Here is a 20,607-nt window from a genome sequence, read left to right on the forward strand (position 1 = left end):
GTCAAGTCACAACATCTCGACCTCTTGCGACAGGTCGAGTTGGTAATCGGGGTATGACGAGCGGGGGTTGGGGGGGGGGGACGACGCCCCGCACACCCGCACGCAGGGCCGTCTTTAAGGTAGGTACTATTTTCTTGGAATAGGCAAAGAAAGCAGATAAGTCACCTTCTAGACGTATTATAAATGCGAATGTAATCTATCTGTTATCTTTTCAAAGTCCATATTCTAAATCAAAATTTGGTACTATTCAGAGATAGTTTACACTCGGAAACGGCTTTTTATCCCGGAAAATTAAAGGGTTCTCACGGAAATTTTAAAAAACTAAATCTATGTGGACGAAGTTGCGGGCATCAACCAATAGGGGGAGGGGGGGCACTTTGATACACAAAAATTAAATCTCTTTTCTGAGGACCATAAAGCATTATATTTAAATATTTGTTTTGATGTGTGCATTGGCTGATATGTCAGCTTACATTTTGGCTACGCAAAAACCGCAAAAATTGGCGACGTATAGAGATAATGTGATTTTAAGAAAATAAAATGTTTGTATCATTCTGCCCCACCAGTGGGGCACTTTGATACATGGGGTGGGGCAGTTTGATACGTATTTTAGATCCATATGAAATGCAAATTTAAACTGACTAAAAACCCAATATAAACTGTATTATTACTTAAAATTAAGAAATAAAACAATTTTATTGATTGAGATCGCAAAACACTTTTTATTAAGAGTGCACATTAGCCATAATCAGTCTCTTAAGTTACTTAAGAAATATAATCACAAAAAAAAACAATATTGTCATCATAGAACAAGACTAATTCTCTGTTATTTTCTTAATTATATAATCAGTTATATACTTACTAAGTAATCAGACTTTAACATTGAATATTGTTAATGAAAATATAATATTAGAACCTCCTATCAAAATGAACAATAGTTTTCTTAAAAAATTAAACAAACATCAAAAATTTAACAAAAATAATCATAAAAACTCTCATATAAATTACAAAACAATCTACTGGATATTATATCGAGTTAAACCTACCGAAAATGAATAAAGCGACGATGTTCGAGATGTGCCTTTGGAGAAAGTTGGTTTTGGTAATTGCAAAACTACATCTCTAACATCCACACTTGCTTTGTCTTCCACAATTGGAAATATGAACTTATAAGACCCTGTTTTTTTTCTGAGATATGATACTTCATATTCTGTCACATTATACTTAAATACGACTTTGGCAACGTAGTGAATCACAGTTTTCTTCTTCTCAAACTTAATTAGTAGGAAATCTCCAATATTTATGTGTTCAGGATTAACTGGTTCTTCATTAATTACCTCTTCTTCTGATTCCGATGGCATTTCAATGTCTTCACTATCACTCGTCATCACGACTTCATCTAGACTAGAATCGGAATCTATTTCTGCAGGCAAAGAAGTTACTCTCTTTTTCTTTTTTGGCTCAGTTAACCCCAACAGATTTTTCGCTGTTTTCAATTCTTTTGCATGCTGTTTTGCTTTTTGTAATTCTCTTTTCCTGTCCTTTTCATTACGTAAGCTTTCTAATCTATTTTTTTCTGGTGTGTCAGTGTATATTCTTGATCGTCCCTTTTCTCTTCCTTTTCTTTTTAAGACACTGTCAGTAATCGCCTTTTTTGGATAAGGTCTAACTACGTCAGGAGTAAGCATAGCCTGTGATGAAGAAACATGTAGAGAATCGTCAGCATCAGACACTGAAATTGGGTCGGTATCCAAAGTAGGAGTTTTATTTTGTTCTCTATCAACAACTTCATTATTTTGAGTTGTTTCCGAGTCTACAAAATGTAAATCTTGTGTTTTGTGAGTGTTCTCATCTGTCAAATCGTGATAACCTGTGCTGAAAATGTCTATCGGTGCAAAGTCGTCGTCCCCAAATACCAGTTTATTAATTGGCCAAATTCCAGGTTTGGAAAAACCACCTATGATATTCTTTGGTGTAAATGATTCCAAATATGCTAATTTTGACAGTTCAGCAATGTTGTATATGGTCAAAGTCTTTCCAACATTTTGAATGTGCCAGTCGTTGAAAGCTATCTTCAATTTGCCTTTGAAGGGTCCGAACACACTGACATCAAGCGGTTGCAATTTGTGTGACGTGTGTGGGGGCAGACTCAAATAAACAATACCGTTGTCACGACAGTAGTTAACAGCTTCTATTGAAATGTGCGATTCGTGGTTGTCACAAATGATTAGAATTGGGTTATCTTTATTGCTCGAAGTAAGGCGTTGAATGTGTTTCAAAACTCTTATAAACAATTCTGATGTCATCCAGCCGCTTCTGTTTGCCAACCCTAGACTTCCATCAGGAGCTCCATTTAGGAAGTGATCTTTGTAGTGAACTCTTGGAAAGACATAAACTGGAGGAAGAGAAGAACCAGTAGCAGTAATAATACCACAGAAAGTAACTAACTCTCCGCGTTCTGCAGAAACTATTTGTCCCACCTGTCTTTGTTTTCTTCCAGCAATAACTTTAGGAGTAGAAAGAACTGTGCTTATGCCTGTTTCATCTAAGTTTATTATTCGATCGGGTGTAAAATTGTACTGTCTCATTATGCGTTCGTAATTATCATGAAATTGAGCTACAGCAGCTTTATTAAAAGCAAAGCTTCTTGCTGCGCTTGTGTTTTCTGGTTTTCGTAGACTCAATTCTGGGTTTCTCTTCCTGAAGCCAGCTGCCCAATCTTTTCCAGCGCATTTGTTTTTTTTTCCAGGATTTTGGATAATTACACCCTGAGGATTCTGCGAACTCGTATGCCAAAGTCAAAAGCTGTCTCAATGTAAGGCCGTAGTGCATTTTACTACAATTCAATAAATATTGAGTCAATGCCTTTTCTTGTTCGATTGAAAAAACTTGTGCAACGGTATACTTGGAACCATAGATGTTTGATGAAGTAGCTGTAGCAGTGTGTGATGATAAAGCTGCAGTAGTAGTGTGTGCTGAAGATGACGCTATTTGTGCCATCTCCATAGATGGTGCTATTTGTGGTGAAGATGGACCTGCTTGTGATAAAGAAGATTCTGCTTGTAATGAAGAGGATGCTTCATTTGTAGATAATATTCTGGTAGCTTCAAATGATTTTCTGGCTTTTTCTATGCGATGTTGTAGGGTCGCAGTTTTGATGCTATATTTGTCGGCTGCTTTGCGTATAGATAAAGTCTTTGACAATACTTCACGTATTGCGTCTTCAATGTTTTCTTCATTGATATTTTTTCTATCAGTTTTGGGTTTGTACGTGCGCACCATTTTCTGAAAAAAAGAAAATAAACAATAAAATAAACTATTATTTTTGACGGGGCACTTTAATACACTAGAGGGGCAGATTGATACGTATCATTGTACCCCGCACATTACCGTATCAAAGTGCCCCAACGGACTTTTTCCACAAACAATTAATTTTATCTAATATATAATAATAATGCAATCAAAAACATTTTAAAATACAATAATAACTATATTTACTTACCTGTAGTAACAAATAATAACAAAAACAACTAAAAGAATCCTCCTGAGACACAATTACATTTCACGTTTTTTTTTTGTAGGCAGCGGCGCACGCCACTTTCAACACGTTAGTGACCGTTGAGGTCCAACGGCAAACTGGCGGCGAACGGTGTCACAACTGTCATTCTTGTGAATGCCCTTGAGCATTCTAGTGATGTGCCGGACTGTGTAGCGTTTATCGGTTTTGAGATATAGATACTGTACCAATGTGCCCCGTGAATCAATGTGCCCCCCCTCCCCCTATAAAGTAAAAGCGCGAGCGAAGCGAGCGCAAATTTTTTCATATATTTACGAAAAAATCATAAGGTAGCTACTAATATTATAATTGCGAAAGCGTGTCTATCTACTTATCTGTTACCATTTGACGGTCTATCTTTTTGACCAGGTACTACACAGAGAAAGCTTTCATCCCGGAAACCTGCATACACTTTTTATGCGGAAAATCAAAGAGTTCCTACGGTTTTTTGAAAACCTAAATCAATGCGGACAAGGTTGCAGGCGGGCAACAACTAATACAGAACAAAAGCGCGAGCGAAGCGAGCGCGAAATTTTCTGTCTGTCTATCATCTTGTTAGGTACTTTTTCACGGCCAAATGTAGGTAGGTAGGTACTACTCAGTGATAGCTTGCATTTCGGAAGGGATTTTTAATTGTAGCGAACAGAACGTGCGAGCGAAGCGAGCGCAAAATTTATGACATTATTTACATTAAAGAAAAGATAAATGTCAGAAATATTGTATTACGATATAGATAAATGCCAGAAATTTTGTACTAAAAACTATAAAGTCATCTTTTGTATAAAGAATAGTTCTATTATCTTTAGGGGTCCCCAGATGCAACGAGCGCTTGGATAATAAAAACTTTACTATAAATAATAAACGTAAAGGACCAATCCGACCAATACATTATAGGTATATAATTCATATTATTTTTTACTTTTAGAGGTTTTTACTGTCGGGAATTTTTTTTAAAGTGTGAAAAAGAATGAAATATTCTATCATTTGCGTTATCAGTAAAGACAATAACGATCAGATATAAGTCAGTCTTGACTATTTAACAATCTCTACGGTCCTTTGTTTGAGATGGCTTTTTTGACCGTTGATTTTATCGAAATAAATATGTTTTTGGGTATTAAAATATCGGTTGGTCTGTTATAGTTTGGTGATCTGGCAGGGACTACTGGGCCCCAATCGATCGTGGGCCCTGGGCAAGTGCCGTGTGATGTTCTTCAATCATTAAAGAACGTCACACGAAATGTGACATCTCGATTAAAGGTAGCGGTGGCGCGGTAAAATTCAAATTTTGGATGCGTTTGTTCGCAAGAACATAATGTTTTTGCCATCATACAAAATATTATATTAAATTGATTAAGTATTGAAGGAACTTACATAAAATCTAGGTATATAAAAATATAAAAAACATTATGTTTAAAATTTTTAATTAGTGGTCCACCTAGGTCCCGGACGCAGCCCAGGGGGGGGGGGTCATGACCCCCATGACCCCCGCCTGGATCCGCCCTTGGGTAGAGTTTGGATCTTTAAAATATTCAATTAAAACAAGCATGGTCACTGGTCATCGAACAAAAAATTTAGGTCTGATCACGGATCACGAAATTAGATAGGTACGTAGGTTTTTTACTCCTTGAGAAACAATTCTCAATGAAATTTTACTTGTTTTCCGAACAAAACTAGAGGCGCCAAAATTGTAGGTAAACAATAAATACTTATAATCACAATATAAATAAATATTAAATAAATATAAAATAAATACTTAAAAAAAATATTAATACTATAATTTATTGTTTATTGAAAGTATTTTAGTTATTTATTATAAGTAATATTTTCGAAAAAGGTGCAAGTAGTTTTAAAAAATAATAATTTGTCGACTGACAAGCCCATTGCATAAGGAATAGCGTGAAAATCATGAAAATATTATAAGTAAAATACGAAAAATAAACGTGGGAAAGTGACATCTCTACATAAAAAATTGAAGGAAATTGCTGTCAGCGCATGGATTTTAAATCAAATATAAATTGGAGCATGGTTCGGCAGGAAGTGTTAAATATATTAAAGTCCAGCCGACACCCGCTTTGTCACGTGGACGGCCTCCATCATCAAATTGTGCCTAAGTAATCAGACGTAATATTATAAATTACTACTTGCTTACCTCATAATGAATAATATCCTAATAATAAAAATAAAGAATCGCTCCGAGCACCTTGAACTGGAAAAACTGATACAGATCTAATATAATAATAACAATAAATAGTTGCGTTGATGATCTTGGGGATAAAACACTGGACAGCAGGCACCTAGATCATCTAGGCATCTATAGTACGCGACAGGTCGAGATGGAATTCGGGGAAAGATTCGGGGAGACGCCCCGCATACCCGCACCTCACCCGCGCTCGCCTGTACCGGGTTATAGCGGTTCGAAAGCGGTTAAGACGTCCGCCTTCTTTTTGGGAGCTCTGGGGTTCCTCTAACTTTTCGAAGTAAATATCACTTGCTTTAACGGTGAAGGAAGGAGGGAACCTGCGTGCCTGAGAGTCCTTCATGATCTTAGAGTGTGTGAAGTCTGCCAATCCGCATTGGGCCAGCGTGGCATACGATGGCCTAAACCCTTCTTCTCTGAGAAGAGACCCGTGCTCAGTAGTGGGCCGGTAATGCATTGATCATGATGATGATGATGAGGTTCAGAGACAATAAAAGAATTATATTTCTTTATTGTTGTAGAAATTTTTAGGTAGATGGGCAGAGCCTTACACTAGAGCCATAGGTACACGATTTCATAAATACTTAGGTAAAGTTTAGAAGGTAAGTAGGTATACAAATTGTGTAAACGCGTCTTGAACTGTTTGCGATATTAAATTTTATAACGGTGCGGCGGCGTGGCGTGTGACTTCAACTTGGTTTAAAAATAAAGAGTCTCAATCGATTTTCCTGGACGTGGCCACGCGAAATTAACTACCTAATACCAGATCCAATATTTATGACCGATAAAAAGTATGGCACGCGGGTATATTTAAACACATTTTTATAAACACTGCTGAAAGTATTTTATTTTATATAAAAGTTGATTTTTAAACGTTTCCTCGATGTATTATTATTCTCTCAGCACCTCTTGGGATGATTTTACACGCATATGATGGAGAATTAGGTACTTACTTAAACAAGTCTCAATTCGATGAGAGAAAATTAAAAGAAAAACTGATCATAACTCAAACCGCTGTGTAGAGTTGACGTTTTAATACTAATAATAATAAATATTTTTAATTCAAGTAAACTTTCACAAGTACTTTTGAATCGTCGGATGCATCTACCACTTGAGATTATATATATAGGTTTCTCTATATCGTAGGCATAGATCATCACTAAAAATACTTATTGTATTTTGTGAAAACCCAACGGGTGAACGCGTACTTACGAAGTTGTGGGAAAAATGTAGTAGGTAAGTATCTAAATATTAGGTACTAGATAATGCCCGCGACTTAGTCCGCCTGGATTTCGGTTTAAAAAAAATACCGCGGGAACTCTTTGATTTTCCGGGATATTGCCCTTCCCCGGGATGCAAGCTATCTCTATACCAAATTTCGTCAAAATCGGTTGAACGGATGAGCCGTGAAAGGCTAGCAGACAGACAGACAGACACTAAATAATTAAGTAGATAGGTATACCTAACAAAATTAAGTATATTAATATTTTCAATTAATAGGTATACTGGTTTGTAAAATGGATAAAGAATATCAAGAAATGAATTATTTAATGAAATATATGAGGATACAACAATATCCGGTAAAACTATAATATATTTTGTTAGGTCGTATTAATAAACAGAATGTCCCGGCAGATGTTAATTCGGATTTAACACAATAAAAACAACGCGTCGATAAAGCTCGATCGATAAATTTCCTTGGGGACATTTGTATGTATGTTTTTTTGTTTTTTTATCGAAAGTTTGCGTTTGACTATGATAGCGTATTTTTTTGCGACTGCTATTTCACCTGGTGGAAAATGAAGGTGGTTAATTTGGAAAGTATGGCAGTTAAAGTATACCCATATCCCATACCTACTCATAAAGCACTGATGCGGCATCGCATGAACGGCTTTGCCAGTAGGCCTAGCAATTCTTACGCCATTAGAAAGCCAGACTTTATACCATAGTAAAATCCTAACATCCTAATAATATTATGAATGTGAAATTGTGGATGTTTGGTTGTTTGAATGTTTGTTACTCAATCACTGAAAAACTACTTTACGAATTTGGCTGAAATTTAGATTAGAGATAGATTATACCCCGGACAAACACATATGCTACTTTTTATCCCGGAAAATTAAAAAGTTCCCGCGGGATTTTGAAAAATGCAAATCCACGCGGACGAAGTCGCGGGCATCAGCTAGTAGGCTATAAATAACATATATGTACCGTGGACACAAAGTCGTGGGCAAAAGTTACTTAGTTGAGTAGGTAAATATAATCTTCTGTTTCAATACAGAACTACCTATGTAAGTACCTATAGTTGAAATTATGAAGTGTTCCCTACGAATAAAGTATTCCGATAAAAAACAAAACCCATTTAGTAACAAACATGGAAATACTACAGTGCGCGACAGGTCGTGATGGCAATCGAGGAGGGAATTCCCCGCACACCCACTCAGCCCCCGCACTAACTCGGCGCGAGCGAGCGCGGGTGACGTGCGGGTGTGCGGAGATAGATCGAAGAAGATTGAAGCCACAAATCCTAGAAATCCAATCGTAGTTCAATAAAAGCTTGATGGAACTCGGCATTTGCTAAGCTATTACATTGTCTAACCTCCAGAGTCTAGACTATAAATCATAGACCACGTGAAATACTAGAGTGGGCGCATTTAATATTTCATACTACGTTATATTTCGTACTTAGTGCAGTAGATTCATGTATTTTGTTTGCCAAATACTTTACAATATGTCTTTTACGAATTATTTATTATTTTACCTAGACCACGATTAATAAATCGTTGTACGATATGACATAAGAAATATTAATTTGGTTTCATGAAGACGTTTATGCCAACCACCTCAAATTATCTTGGAAAAGTGTTCAGCGACAACATTTATAATCTAACTAGATGATGCCCGCTACTTCACTTCATATAAGTTTGTTTAAAATTCTACGGGAACTCTTCCGGGATAAAAAGTAGCGTGTTATCCAGGGTGTAAGCTATTCAAAATTTCAGCCAAATCGGTTCAGCCATTGTGGCGTGAAGGAGTAACAAACATCCAAACAATCACATTTATAATATTAAGTAGGTACTAGCGGATGACCGCGACTTCGTCTGCATGGATTTAAATTTTACAAAATCCCGTGGGAACTCTTTGATTTTTCGGGATAGCTCTTTGATTCGGAAAAGTAATGTAGGTATGTGTTAATCCAGGGTACAATCAATTTCTATTACAAACTTCAGCCAAATCTGTCCAGTAGTTTTGCGTGAAAGAGTAACACACACACACACACACACACACACACACACACACACACACACACACACACACACACACACACACACACATAGGTACCTACATACAAACTTTCGCCTTTTTATTATTTTATTTTCTTAAAATACGTAAGTTAGCTTAAAGCTTATTTCACACTAAGGGATATAAATTATATTATAGTTCAGTCAAAATAGATAATATTCAAGGTTACAATAATTCGCATAGGGTTAAAAATTGGTACGAATGTTGGGAACACCAATGTATATAAGTAAATGAATAATTATTGTGAAAAGTCCCCATCGATTTATATCGTTGTTCCCAACATTCGTACCAATTTTTAGCCCTACGCGAATTATTGTAACCCTGAATGTCAATTTGACTCGACTAAAATCTAATTTACATCCCGTAGTGTGAAATAAGCTTTAAGCTACGTATTTTAAGAAAATAAAATAAAATATATTTTGCACGTCTTTTCTAACAAACAAGTAGCGGCCATTGTCAATCGTTGTGTCGCAGGGAAACATAAACATTTCAAACTCTATGAAGTTATAGGAATTTACAAGTTTTTACGTATATTCATATTTACATGTTAACAATGGCTTTTCCTGGAATCTAACTAAATAGATAATAGTTTTTTTATTTCTTACAGGATTTATATGTTTTAGCTTATTTACGCCTTTGTCCTTCAATCACGCAGCAATAGGTCGACGGGTTCTGAATAGAAGGCGGATGTCTTAACCCTAGCCTATCACGGCTCTGTTATTATATTCATCATCATCATGATTGACCCATTGCCGGTTACAATATGGCTCAGTAGTTTGGTTCTCCTCTCTGAATGAGAATGCCACATACTACCACGTGCCTATAGTACGCGACAGGTCGAGATGGCTATCAGGGTGGGTACGCCCCAAACACCCACACAGCCCCTCGTGACGTGACGTGCGGGTGTTCGGGGCGTCCCCCCACCTCATACCCCGATAGCCATCTCGAGCTGTCGCGTACTTATAGTGGTCATAAGTGCTTTGTCGTTTGTTTGGCGTCTTCGTAGCAGTTCCAACAGCATTCTGGGTGCAATTAAAGATAGGATAGGCTGCCCAATAATTAAGCACTGGGTGGCAGTGGCCACCGGGCGCCTAGAGCTGCCACGTTAGGCCACTTTATTTAAATCAATAAGCACTAACAGTACTAACATAACTATAAGGAAATATTGTTACTAACACACTAACTCTAGTAAATATATAGTTGTAAATTTAAATATGGACTACTGGTCTGAAATAAAAGATTTTTTTTTTTTTGAGATCATCATCAGTACCTATATCATTGAGTAATATCTACATTTTATAAGGTCTATGGCCGGCCTGAGAGCATTAGTTGGTGGCAAGCTAGCAGGTGCGCGGCCACCTGCGCACGTGTCGGCGGTCGTTACAAAAACGCATATGGGGGGCGCGACCTGTTACACTGTAAACACTGACCGGCATGTCATACCCATGGCCGACATACGGGAAGCCATTAAACTCATTGTTATAACTTTAATCGGCTATAAGAGGCTTTTAAACGGTCAAAATTAAGGCTGGAGAACAGGATTCTTTATCGGTACGTACTACGTACCTAGGTACCCGACTTAGCATGAATTTTCGTATTTAAAAAATCGAGCTGAATTGCGGATAAAAAATAAAATCATTGATCTATATTCCATACCGATCAGCTTAAATATTTTGGTAATGCGTCGATTTTATCTTAAGAATAGTAAACCGTATTAACTTTTAATAAGCTAGTTTAGCCCGGCTGAGTTTGTTGTGGGCTCTTCTCAGACCTGGGCGCGTTTGGAACCCTCGTCGTAGCTTAAGTTTTAAGTTTGCGTAATAATTATCACCACTATATCTTAGAAATCCAACATCTGACTATCAAAAAGAGTTATTAATTACCTATTTTGAATAAATCATTTGACTTTGACTTTGACTTTGAATAGGTTCTATCCACAGAGCAGAAACGAAGAGGAGTTGGCCTAAGCAACTGTGCACTGTGATTTTCAACTAGGTCCTGACGTCATCACTGTGGGCGGGGCCTTAGTTAGTATGCTGTCTGCGTTCGTCAGGTTCACATATATTGAGACTCGTATTATCGGTGTGTTTTCGCGTTTTTAAGAACAAAAGGATGAAGTGTTGTGTTTTATCGTGTCAAAGTTATTCAGACAGACGTTCTGATGCTATGAATGGTATCACATTTCATTTGTAAGTAATTTTATACGTAATTAATACACTTATTGACATCTAGTGTGAGATAGCTGAACTATGTAGTGACATCAATATATCGATGTTAGGTCGCTAAGCGAGTAGTTTTGCTACTAACCCGCAGATGGAAAATTGAGAAGTGGGCGGCGTTCCACAACCCCTCACCCCGCAAAATGTCACTCGATATTTCATAGGGAAATCTTAATACAACATCTCCTCTTTGTTTCTGCTCTATGGTTCTATCTAAGCGCCTTTCAAGCGATTAAAAAACCGTTAAGCCAATTAAATGAACAGAAAAACGATATTCCCATAAGTCGCTAAACTTGCTCACGAATACGAAAGCTCCTTCATACCTAACTAGCTTATTTCCGCGACTTCTTCTGCGTGGACTAAAAAAAATTCAAACCCTTATTTTACCCCTTTAGCAAGGAGTTGTGTTTTCAAAAATCTTTTCTTAGCGGATGTTAACGTTATAATAGCTATCTGCATGCCAGCCCGATTCGTCCAGTTGGTTTGATCAGTCAGTCAGCTTTTATATATATTAGTTCTTATTTAAAACTTTATCCGTATGTGAGTAGGACTTTCTGTAGATAATTATAAGGAGGCATGGTACCTATTGCATGTTGACTTGCAAGTTGCAACACCGGTTTCGCCTAGTTCAAACAGGAGTCCCACATACTTACTCGTAGGTTCAACATTATCAGTAACTATAATCTCTCATTTTAATTAGGTATTATATTGTTACGATATTCCGTAGCTGATTCTACGTCTACTTACTAACAAAATTGTAATGTGAAAGTATATCAGACATTAGGTTAGATTTAGGTGTAACCAGACAATTAGGTGATTTTTTTCTGTCTTGATTGGGTAACAAAAAACAAAGAAAATAGAACAAAATAAAACCTCGTAAATTCTATGCGAGAAAAGTCACGGCCAACAGCTAGATTAATGTTAAATTAGTACTAGTGAAATTCTGGGTTGATTTACCTAACTGAGTTGAAAATCACGTAGGTACCTGCTAAATAAGTTAGAAGTAAAAAACTTTTTAAAGTCAAAGCCTTTTTAATGAACAATTGAAAAAGAATTGAAATTTACACATAAAAAAAAAATTTTTTTGAAGCTTTTGAACAGAACTTTATCTTAGGCAGATAATACTTAGGAAGTTACATTTCTTTTGGGTATCAAAGGTAGACTAACTAGGGTAATCATAAAAGGTGACTTAAGTGGGACTATTCTATCATCTGGAAATGAACTGGATGACAGGATATTGCGGCGCGGCGCTTCGGAAGGAAACGGAGCGGATGTCTCAATCGGCGGACGAGTACGTGACGTCTACGCGGCGTCTCTGACTATAAAGTTAAATAAACCCTTTGGTTAACATTATCGATTACTTTTTTATTGTTTTTATTGTAGGCAGATCCTAAGGGAACCTTGCAATTATAAACACGATACCCAACCATTTACGCTAAAACAAATTCCAAACAAAAAGTTGTTATAATGTGTCATTAAACTAAACCAAAATGACAGGTCTGAATGTATTTTTATCCCTTTCATATTGATGCCTGAGGAAAGGGATAACACTAGATTTCGACCTGTCAATTTAGTTTGGATACTGTATACAATAGAATTAGTCACAATGTCGAGTTAGGTAAGTTTAATTACTTGTCAGTTATGCCTCACAGAATGAACAATTCGTAGTTCGAGTCAGTTGCTCCTAAGTAAATAATATTCCAAGTTTTATCAAGGACTAGCCTATGCCCACGACTTCATCCGCGTGGACTACGCCAACTTCAAACCCCTGTTTTACACCTTAAGGGATTGAATTTTCAAAAATCCGTCTTAGCGTATTTCTACGCCATATCAGATTCATACGCTATCTGCATGCAAAATTTCAGCCCGATCCGTCCAGTAGTTTGAGCTGTGCGTTGATAGATCAGTCAGTCAGTCAGCTTTTCTTTCTATATATATTTAGATTATTAGTAAGTATTTATGTACTTAGGTAGTAAGGACTTTTTAAAACCATGTTCGTGAAAACAAAAATAGTGTTCTATGATGTTTCTATGAAACTCTTAAAATTAGTAAGACAAGCGACAAGGAAAAAGAGCTGTAGCCCGTTTTTTTTCTTGTTACGAATGACCTGTCTCATGCGTAGTGCCTATAGGTACTACATAGTAAGTAGGTAGTCGTTGTTAAGATGAAGGCAAGTTTGAGTTCAGGCGTGCCTGAGAGATTCCAGATTATATTTAGCACCTACCACAGTCACAAAAAATGATGTGGGAGAACCTAATACAATATCTCAAAAGTTGAAGTCTACGAATGATGTTATATCAGGATGAGGTACTGAAGATATTATTTGTAATTCAGCTACGTTTCTACGAAGCTTCAATAAAAAGCGTATGAAACGTAATATGTGTCAATCGGCGGAAGATATTTTCAAATCTAATTTCTATTTTGTTCTAAGAAAAAGCGTCTATTAATGGGCGTTGCGGCGGAAGGCGATTTTCAAGAAGGCGGCGGCGGCCGCGCGGGCGCAGCGCCGGAAGTGGCCATGTTGTATGAATGAACGCGTGACGTCACCGTGACGTAGTTACGATTTCCGGGTGCTGCGGTGCTTGTAATTCGTTTCAAGCATCAGCTGGGGCTTTAAGGATATGAACTTGGTAGGTATAGTTCGGAGGTTCATCATTTGTTTTGTCAAGCTTTTCGTAGACATTGGTGGTAACTTGTAAATCTTGTAGGTTTACAGCGTATCATAAAACTTTGAAGTAAACTATTTTATCATACCTACTATACGAGATATGATATTATAAGGAACTCCGGTGCCAGGAAATAAGCCTGCATGTGCCTGTGTGTAGAGTGTGCCTGTGTTTATAAGGAAATTCAGCACCCTGGATTGAATGCCCATTTGCGCGTACGATACAGACTATACAGAGCACAAAGCTGAGCTGTACACCGTTAGTTTTTGGTAGGTACTACTAGCGAATAAATTCATTCTCTTTCTTTCTTTCCTGTGCAAAATTTCATGCCTCTAGAATCTAGACCAATCGGTTTAAGCTGTGCGTTGACTGCCAGTCAGTCAGTGTAACTGTAAGGCTAAAGGTAATTAATAAGTTATGTATATACTATTAAAATAATATAGGTACCTACTTATGTATCAACATTATTTTGCATTGATGACTAGACCTGTAGACGTTGCGAGTAGAATTCTCTGTATTTATTGTTCACCATTGCTAATAAATGTAGGTACAACTTCAGGGTCAAAGTCATTTGTTATTCGCAGGTCACCTGAACAGCTGCGTTAGACAGGTGTCCCTAACGCCCGGCCCTCACTAATGATAATACTCGATTGTCTCATACCTTATAACTTATAAGCCGTATTTCGTACAATTAATGAGTACGACCATGCGGACCGTCATATTATTTTATTTTATTTTATTTTGTTTATTTGAAAGTAATCAACAGCGTAAATACATAATAATTATTTAAATTTAAATCTAGGTATAACAGAAGGCCAAAAGAGATTACTTAAAATTATAATTAAACTATTTTAACAGAATAGAGTTAGAATAAATGTAGGTATATACAATAATAAAATAAAATTACAACAGTGTGTGTATGATTGTATGTGTGTGTGTATGCGTGTGTGAGTGTGTGCTTATGAGTATGTGTGAGCGTGTGTGCATGTGTGTGTGTGTGTAAATGGGAGTGTATGATTGCATGCATATTTAGATGTTAGCTACTTTTTTTTGTTTTACGATGATAGTTTCTTAATTCCTTTTTAAATTTATTGTTTGATAGGTAAAATAAGTCAAACTCAGCGAACTGATTGTTATAAGTACGTACCAAGCGTGGAATTATAGAATTTCGCGCATAATTTGAGTTAGATTTGGAAACATTTAGAAGGCGCGTGTGACGCGTTCTTGAAGGTTGAGCATTAAATGAAAAGGCTGAGAGTAAGCTAGGACAATCGATTGAGCCGGTGAGTGCATTGGACTGAAAAACGGCCTTGATTAGCACACAATTATTTATTTGTGTTAGCTGATGCCCGCAACTTCGTCCGCGTGGATTAGGTTTTTAAAAATCCTGCGGGCTTTGATTTTCCGGGATAAAAATTAGCCTATGTCACTCTTCAGGTCTTTAACCATAGTACCTACCCATGCAAAAAATTCGATACGATGTCGATCCGTTGCGGCGTGGTTGAAGAACAAACCAATAAACTAAAAAACAAACATGATCCATGAGTCCATTCTAGGCCCCCTTTTATATAACGCCTATATATTTGACATTGGAAGCTGCTTCCACCATGCGCAATACTTAATGTTTGCGGATGACAAAAAAGTTTTCGCCAAAATACGTTCCATTGAAGATTGTTATAAATTACAAAAAGACCTCAATGCCTTGACAGAATACTACGCAAGGAACAGGATCTCAGTTAATGTTAAAAAGTGCCACCATATAACTTTGACTCGTAAAATAAATATAATTGAATTTGACTACATAATCAATGGCACAAACTTACCCAGAGTGACTACCGTTAGAGATCTGGGTATCCAAGTTGATACTAAACTTTCAATGGATGTCCATATTGATATGGTAGTAAATAGAGCTTACAAACAATTGGGTTTCATCAAACGGGTAACCCGTTCTTTTAGTAATGTGGAATGCATAAAAACACTTTACTTCGCGTATGTCCGGAGTATTCTAGAATATGCGTGTAATATCTGGTCGCCTCAATACATAATATATGCCCATAGGCTTGAAACCATACAGAGGCAGTTTCTTAAATACTTAGCTTTTAAAGACTTTAAAAAATTTAATAGTTATGAGGAAGCGTGTACTCACTACGGTATCGGCTCACTGGAACATAGAAGGGAACAATGTGATATGTTGTTACTGCAAGCAATTTTAACCGGCTCAATCGATTGTCCTAGCTTACTCTCAGCCTTTTCATTTAATGCTCAACCTTTAAGAACGCGTCACACGCGCCTTCTAAATGTTCCCAAATCTAACTCAAATTATGCGCGAAATTCTATAATTCCACGCTTGGTACGTACTTATAACAATCAGTTCGCTGAGTTTGACTTATTTTACCTATCAAACAATAAATTTAAAAAGGAATTAAGAAACTATCATCGTAAAACAAAAAAAAAAGTAGCTAACATCTAAATATGCATGCAATCATACACTCCCATTTACACACACACACACATGCACACACGCTCACACATACTCATAAGCACACACTCACATACGCATACACACACACATACAATCATACACACACTGTTGTAATTTTATTTTATTATTGTATATACCTACATTTATTCTAACTCTATTCTGTTAAAATAGTTTAATTATAATTTTAAGTAATCTCTTTTGGCCTTCTGTTATACCTAGATTTAAATTTAAATAATAATTATGTATTTACGCTGTTGATTACTTTCAAATAAACAAAAAAATAAAACAAAACACTTAGCATTTATAATATGGGCTGTTATATGGATATATACTTAGTAATTTGAGCTAGATTCTGAGGATAATTAATCAATTCAATAAATAATCAGGTTTTATCCAATAGTAACGTGTAAGCTTTACACTATATTAGAATTTTAATTTAATTTTAACACTAAATATGTTTATTTCTATTAAAATTGAAGATTACAAAAAAAAATGTTAATGATTGATTTTATTCGAAAACAAAATTCTCTAGGACGGATTAATCCAGTTCGAAGCTAATATTCTTGTCTTGCATGTTCACGAAATATTATTACTATTAAAAATCTAATAGGTTTCACTGTAAAAAAATAATATTTATGGTGTCAGTGATCCACTCTTCACCGAATACGGTGTTGTGTTCGGATCCGTTGCATCGATAGGTAACGACTTTAGATTACGAAGTACCTAATATCTATTCGTATTCGATATTACGATCACGTCAACTTGATTATCGAATAAGATTTGCGACGGACTGTAAAAGGATGGAACCTATTACTGAAAGGTGAGCGACCTGTACCGTTATTATTCGTTACTGCTGTTTGACTTGTGAGCCATCGATACTAGTTTACTGTTTACAACGATTATATCTCATGTCATATGAATATTCAGTGTGCGATACGCGTTGTACATTTTTAACGGCTGTAATTCGCACGGCCTTAATTTTAGTCTTTAAGTGCATGGCCGGTATTTACGAGTTACCTTAAGAATAATAACCCCGACGAGTTACATTTTGGAATAAAGAAGTAAATTATTATATATTTCACAATTATAGTTCGCGCAAAACAAGTAGACCAATCTGAACACGAGGTAGGATATGATATGCTAGATATGACTGTGTATTGTACAAAACAGTTGCCAACCGGGCTTGTGTATTTAATTTGTCTTTATTATGACCTGCGCAAATCGCCATATTGCAACTTCAGATTGAACTACTTAGGTACTTGTTTTGCGATCACTGTAGTCGTTATGATCGGTTTTGCGGATCTAAAAATTTTATAATAACTTGCGAAATTGAACTTTTTATACCCGTAGTTCCTGTAGGTCTACTAGGTTGATACAGTTAGTCAATTTATTGACTGGACGATCAAAAAATTCACATTTGTTTTACAGGAGGTCTCTACAAAGCGGGTATAGTAATGTACCTTAGGTACAGCGGGATATATCTATACTACCAGTCTAACAACTAGATGTAGTCTAGACGCCTGAGTCAGTCTGGCCTGATTGATAGTGACGTTTATTATTAAGCATTGTATTGTTACAAGGATACTGTATATAATGTACTGATATTCTGCTTTGAGGTTTACGTTTTTTTTTTGAAATAAAAATATCGATTTCGAATTTCCACACTACAAGAAAAAACTTCCACCCAAAATTTTTAAATTAATTTTAAAGTGAATTTATTTGGCAAGCAAATTAGTATTTCTGTAAAATATTATAATTTAGTTACTGATTGATTCTAATGATTTCTTTTTTGCTCTGAGAAACTTGTTCATAGAGTAATAAAAGACATAAAACTTGGTTCGAATATTTTGTCTATTTAAATGATAATAATATGGAGAGCTCGTTAAGAAATTTTGAAGAGGTTCTTGAGAAAAGCTGAAAATTGTTCTTTTGCGTTGCCTGATTATGATTTAGAACTCCCAGATAGTTCATGATCATCGATATACGAAGTAGATAATATACAAGTCTATGTCCACGATGGATTTGAAATTTTAGATTTTAGATGGAAATGCTCGGTATTTCTGGCCGCCTTAAGAATGTTCTAATGTTTCAGTGAACTCTACAATAATTAGCAGGTCTAATTTACTATATGGTACAAAGAACTTTCAACTCTGGAGTAGGTACAGATTTTAGTATTTAGGAGTAAAGAGTAAAGTTTTTTATAAAGAGCATTTTACATTGTCGGTACGATTAGGTACTATTTTGGCACATAATTTTTCATAGAATATAATTTGACTTCATAATATGTCTTCATCGAAGGCCTACGCTGAATATTAATAGATACCATTATATTTTTTAAGCCTTTAATGTATTTGTAGGATAGATAATAAAACGCACTACGCAGTGTTCACATTATATTCACGTAATCTAAGTATGCAAATGTAAGCTGTGTGACAATACTGCAAAGCTTTTTTATGCGCGTCACGCGGCGGAAGTGCGGCGAGGTGCGCCCGCGCCACCGGATCCAACATGGCGGCGAAAGTGCTTCCGGCCCCGCTAAAGAGTTCTCAATGAAGCTGGCTCGCGCTAGCGTAGATATCAAATTATCATTCATGAATGTGTGTTTTAGATCTTGTATTATTAGAGCTTTGTTTGAAATTGTGAATGGATGTGTGAATATACCTCAACCTACCTTTCTTATATTTAGTTAAACATTAATAATATCCTTCCTATTTTTAACGCTTAGTCTCTAAGACGTAATTTTTAGGGTTCCGTACCTCAAAAGGAAAAACGGAACCCTTATAGAATCACTTTGTTGTCTGCCTGTCTTTCTGTCAAGAAACCTACTTATAGGGTACTTCCCGTTGACCTAGAATCATAAAATTTGGCAGGAAGGTAGATCTTATAGCAGACATGAAGGGAAAAATCTGAAAACCGTGTTTTTTTTTCTCCAAACAAAATCCTAGGGGATAAAGAATTAAAGCTAAGATTTTGCAGTATTTAAAAATATGGTAGGTCCATTGTTTAATATGCTAGGTATATACTTTTTATGTTATAAAAGTATATAGCATAGTAAAGCCGTGCTGTTTTTACACAGAAGCCGCAGAAGAATAATTGTTGACCGCGATAATAAAATACCTACCATGTTATCCTCATATTTATTTCCGATTCCAATTACAACATACAAATAATAAAGTCTAATTTTATTATTTACTAAAATAAGTATGTACCTAATTACCTCTACGTATTTACAAAGTGTGTTTTAGTAAGTAGTTATATTTATTTAATTAATTTATTAGAGAATAAATCATTTCAAAAGTTAAGCAAATGACTAAGTAAGTAGGTATGCATACTATATTATCTACTTAATTAGTTTCAGTAAACTAACTGTATCAACGTCTACGGATGTCCGTCGGACTATAAGGTTTCAAGAATAATCTTTGTCTCAGCATTAAGTAAAGAAGTAAATTATGAAGGTACTATCTAGTTATATCCAGTGGACTAACCTGCAGGCAACACGTAGGACGGGTCAGGGCAGATGTTATCCACTGAAGGGTCGAAAGCGAGCCTGGTTTGATCACCATATTGCAACTTGTTCAAATTCCCTGATTGTTCGTAGCCTAACCTCGCAACACTAAGGGCTTGTTCGTAGTTTAACCTATTATCCGTTTGTTCTTCATAAGGCTTTTTTACACTGTAGTCCGTGAAATTGAGCTTAGTGAGGGTGGACATGGGGTGCAGCGGCACCGCGCACGGAGGCCCGGCGGCTTCGCGCGGCTCTACTAGAAGCATGGCGGCTTTGCACCGCCGCCGTAGAACACTGCACTTTATCTATTCATATCACTTGTATATAACGCGAAATTGTTAAATATATTAATGGGTATAATATATTTTTTTTACTTACAGTAAAAAAGTTTATTCTATAGGTAATGTATTATTTTCAACTCAAACGTATTTATAAAAGGAATCGGTTAGTGAATTATTTTTCCTAAGTCAATATTATAAAACCACTATAATATCAGTACAATAAATTAAGTTTAGTAAAGGCGATATTGTTACGACACTGTGCGTTAGTACTGAAAAGATTCGTAGCACCACAGCGCTTCGCGTCTAATCGCTGACTGAGGCGCGAGCTTTCGTATAGTTCGGCCTCGGGCGGATCGAGAGAGGGCGGCCGCGGAAAATGTACCGAGTGCAGTCACTCG

General features: G+C 36.3%; 3 protein-coding genes across 7 annotated transcripts in view; all 3 read right to left on the minus strand.

Moving 5' to 3' along the window:
- The window catches only part of LOC117990829 (AT-rich interactive domain-containing protein 4A-like), a 212,121-nt gene that overhangs the window by 51,924 nt on the left and 139,590 nt on the right, over positions 1–20,607 (minus strand). The gene's annotated exons all lie outside the window — the stretch shown is intronic.
- Positions 1–20,607, minus strand: part of pnt (ETS transcription factor pointed) — a 206,153-nt gene that overhangs the window by 15,295 nt on the left and 170,251 nt on the right. The window lies entirely within an intron of this gene.
- On the minus strand, positions 366–3,746 carry LOC117990914 (uncharacterized). The gene is made up of 2 exons (XM_034978414.2): positions 3,503–3,746; positions 366–3,285 (listed from the first exon to the last, which is right to left on the minus strand). The coding sequence occupies exon 2, from the start codon at positions 2,586–2,588 to the stop codon at positions 1,017–1,019; it is 1,572 nt and encodes a 523-aa protein (XP_034834305.1). The 5' UTR covers positions 2,589–3,285; positions 3,503–3,746; the 3' UTR covers positions 366–1,016.

Source organism: Maniola hyperantus, chromosome 18, assembly GCF_902806685.2.
Source record: "Maniola hyperantus chromosome 18, iAphHyp1.2, whole genome shotgun sequence".
NCBI lineage: Eukaryota > Metazoa > Arthropoda > Insecta > Lepidoptera > Nymphalidae > Maniola > Maniola hyperantus.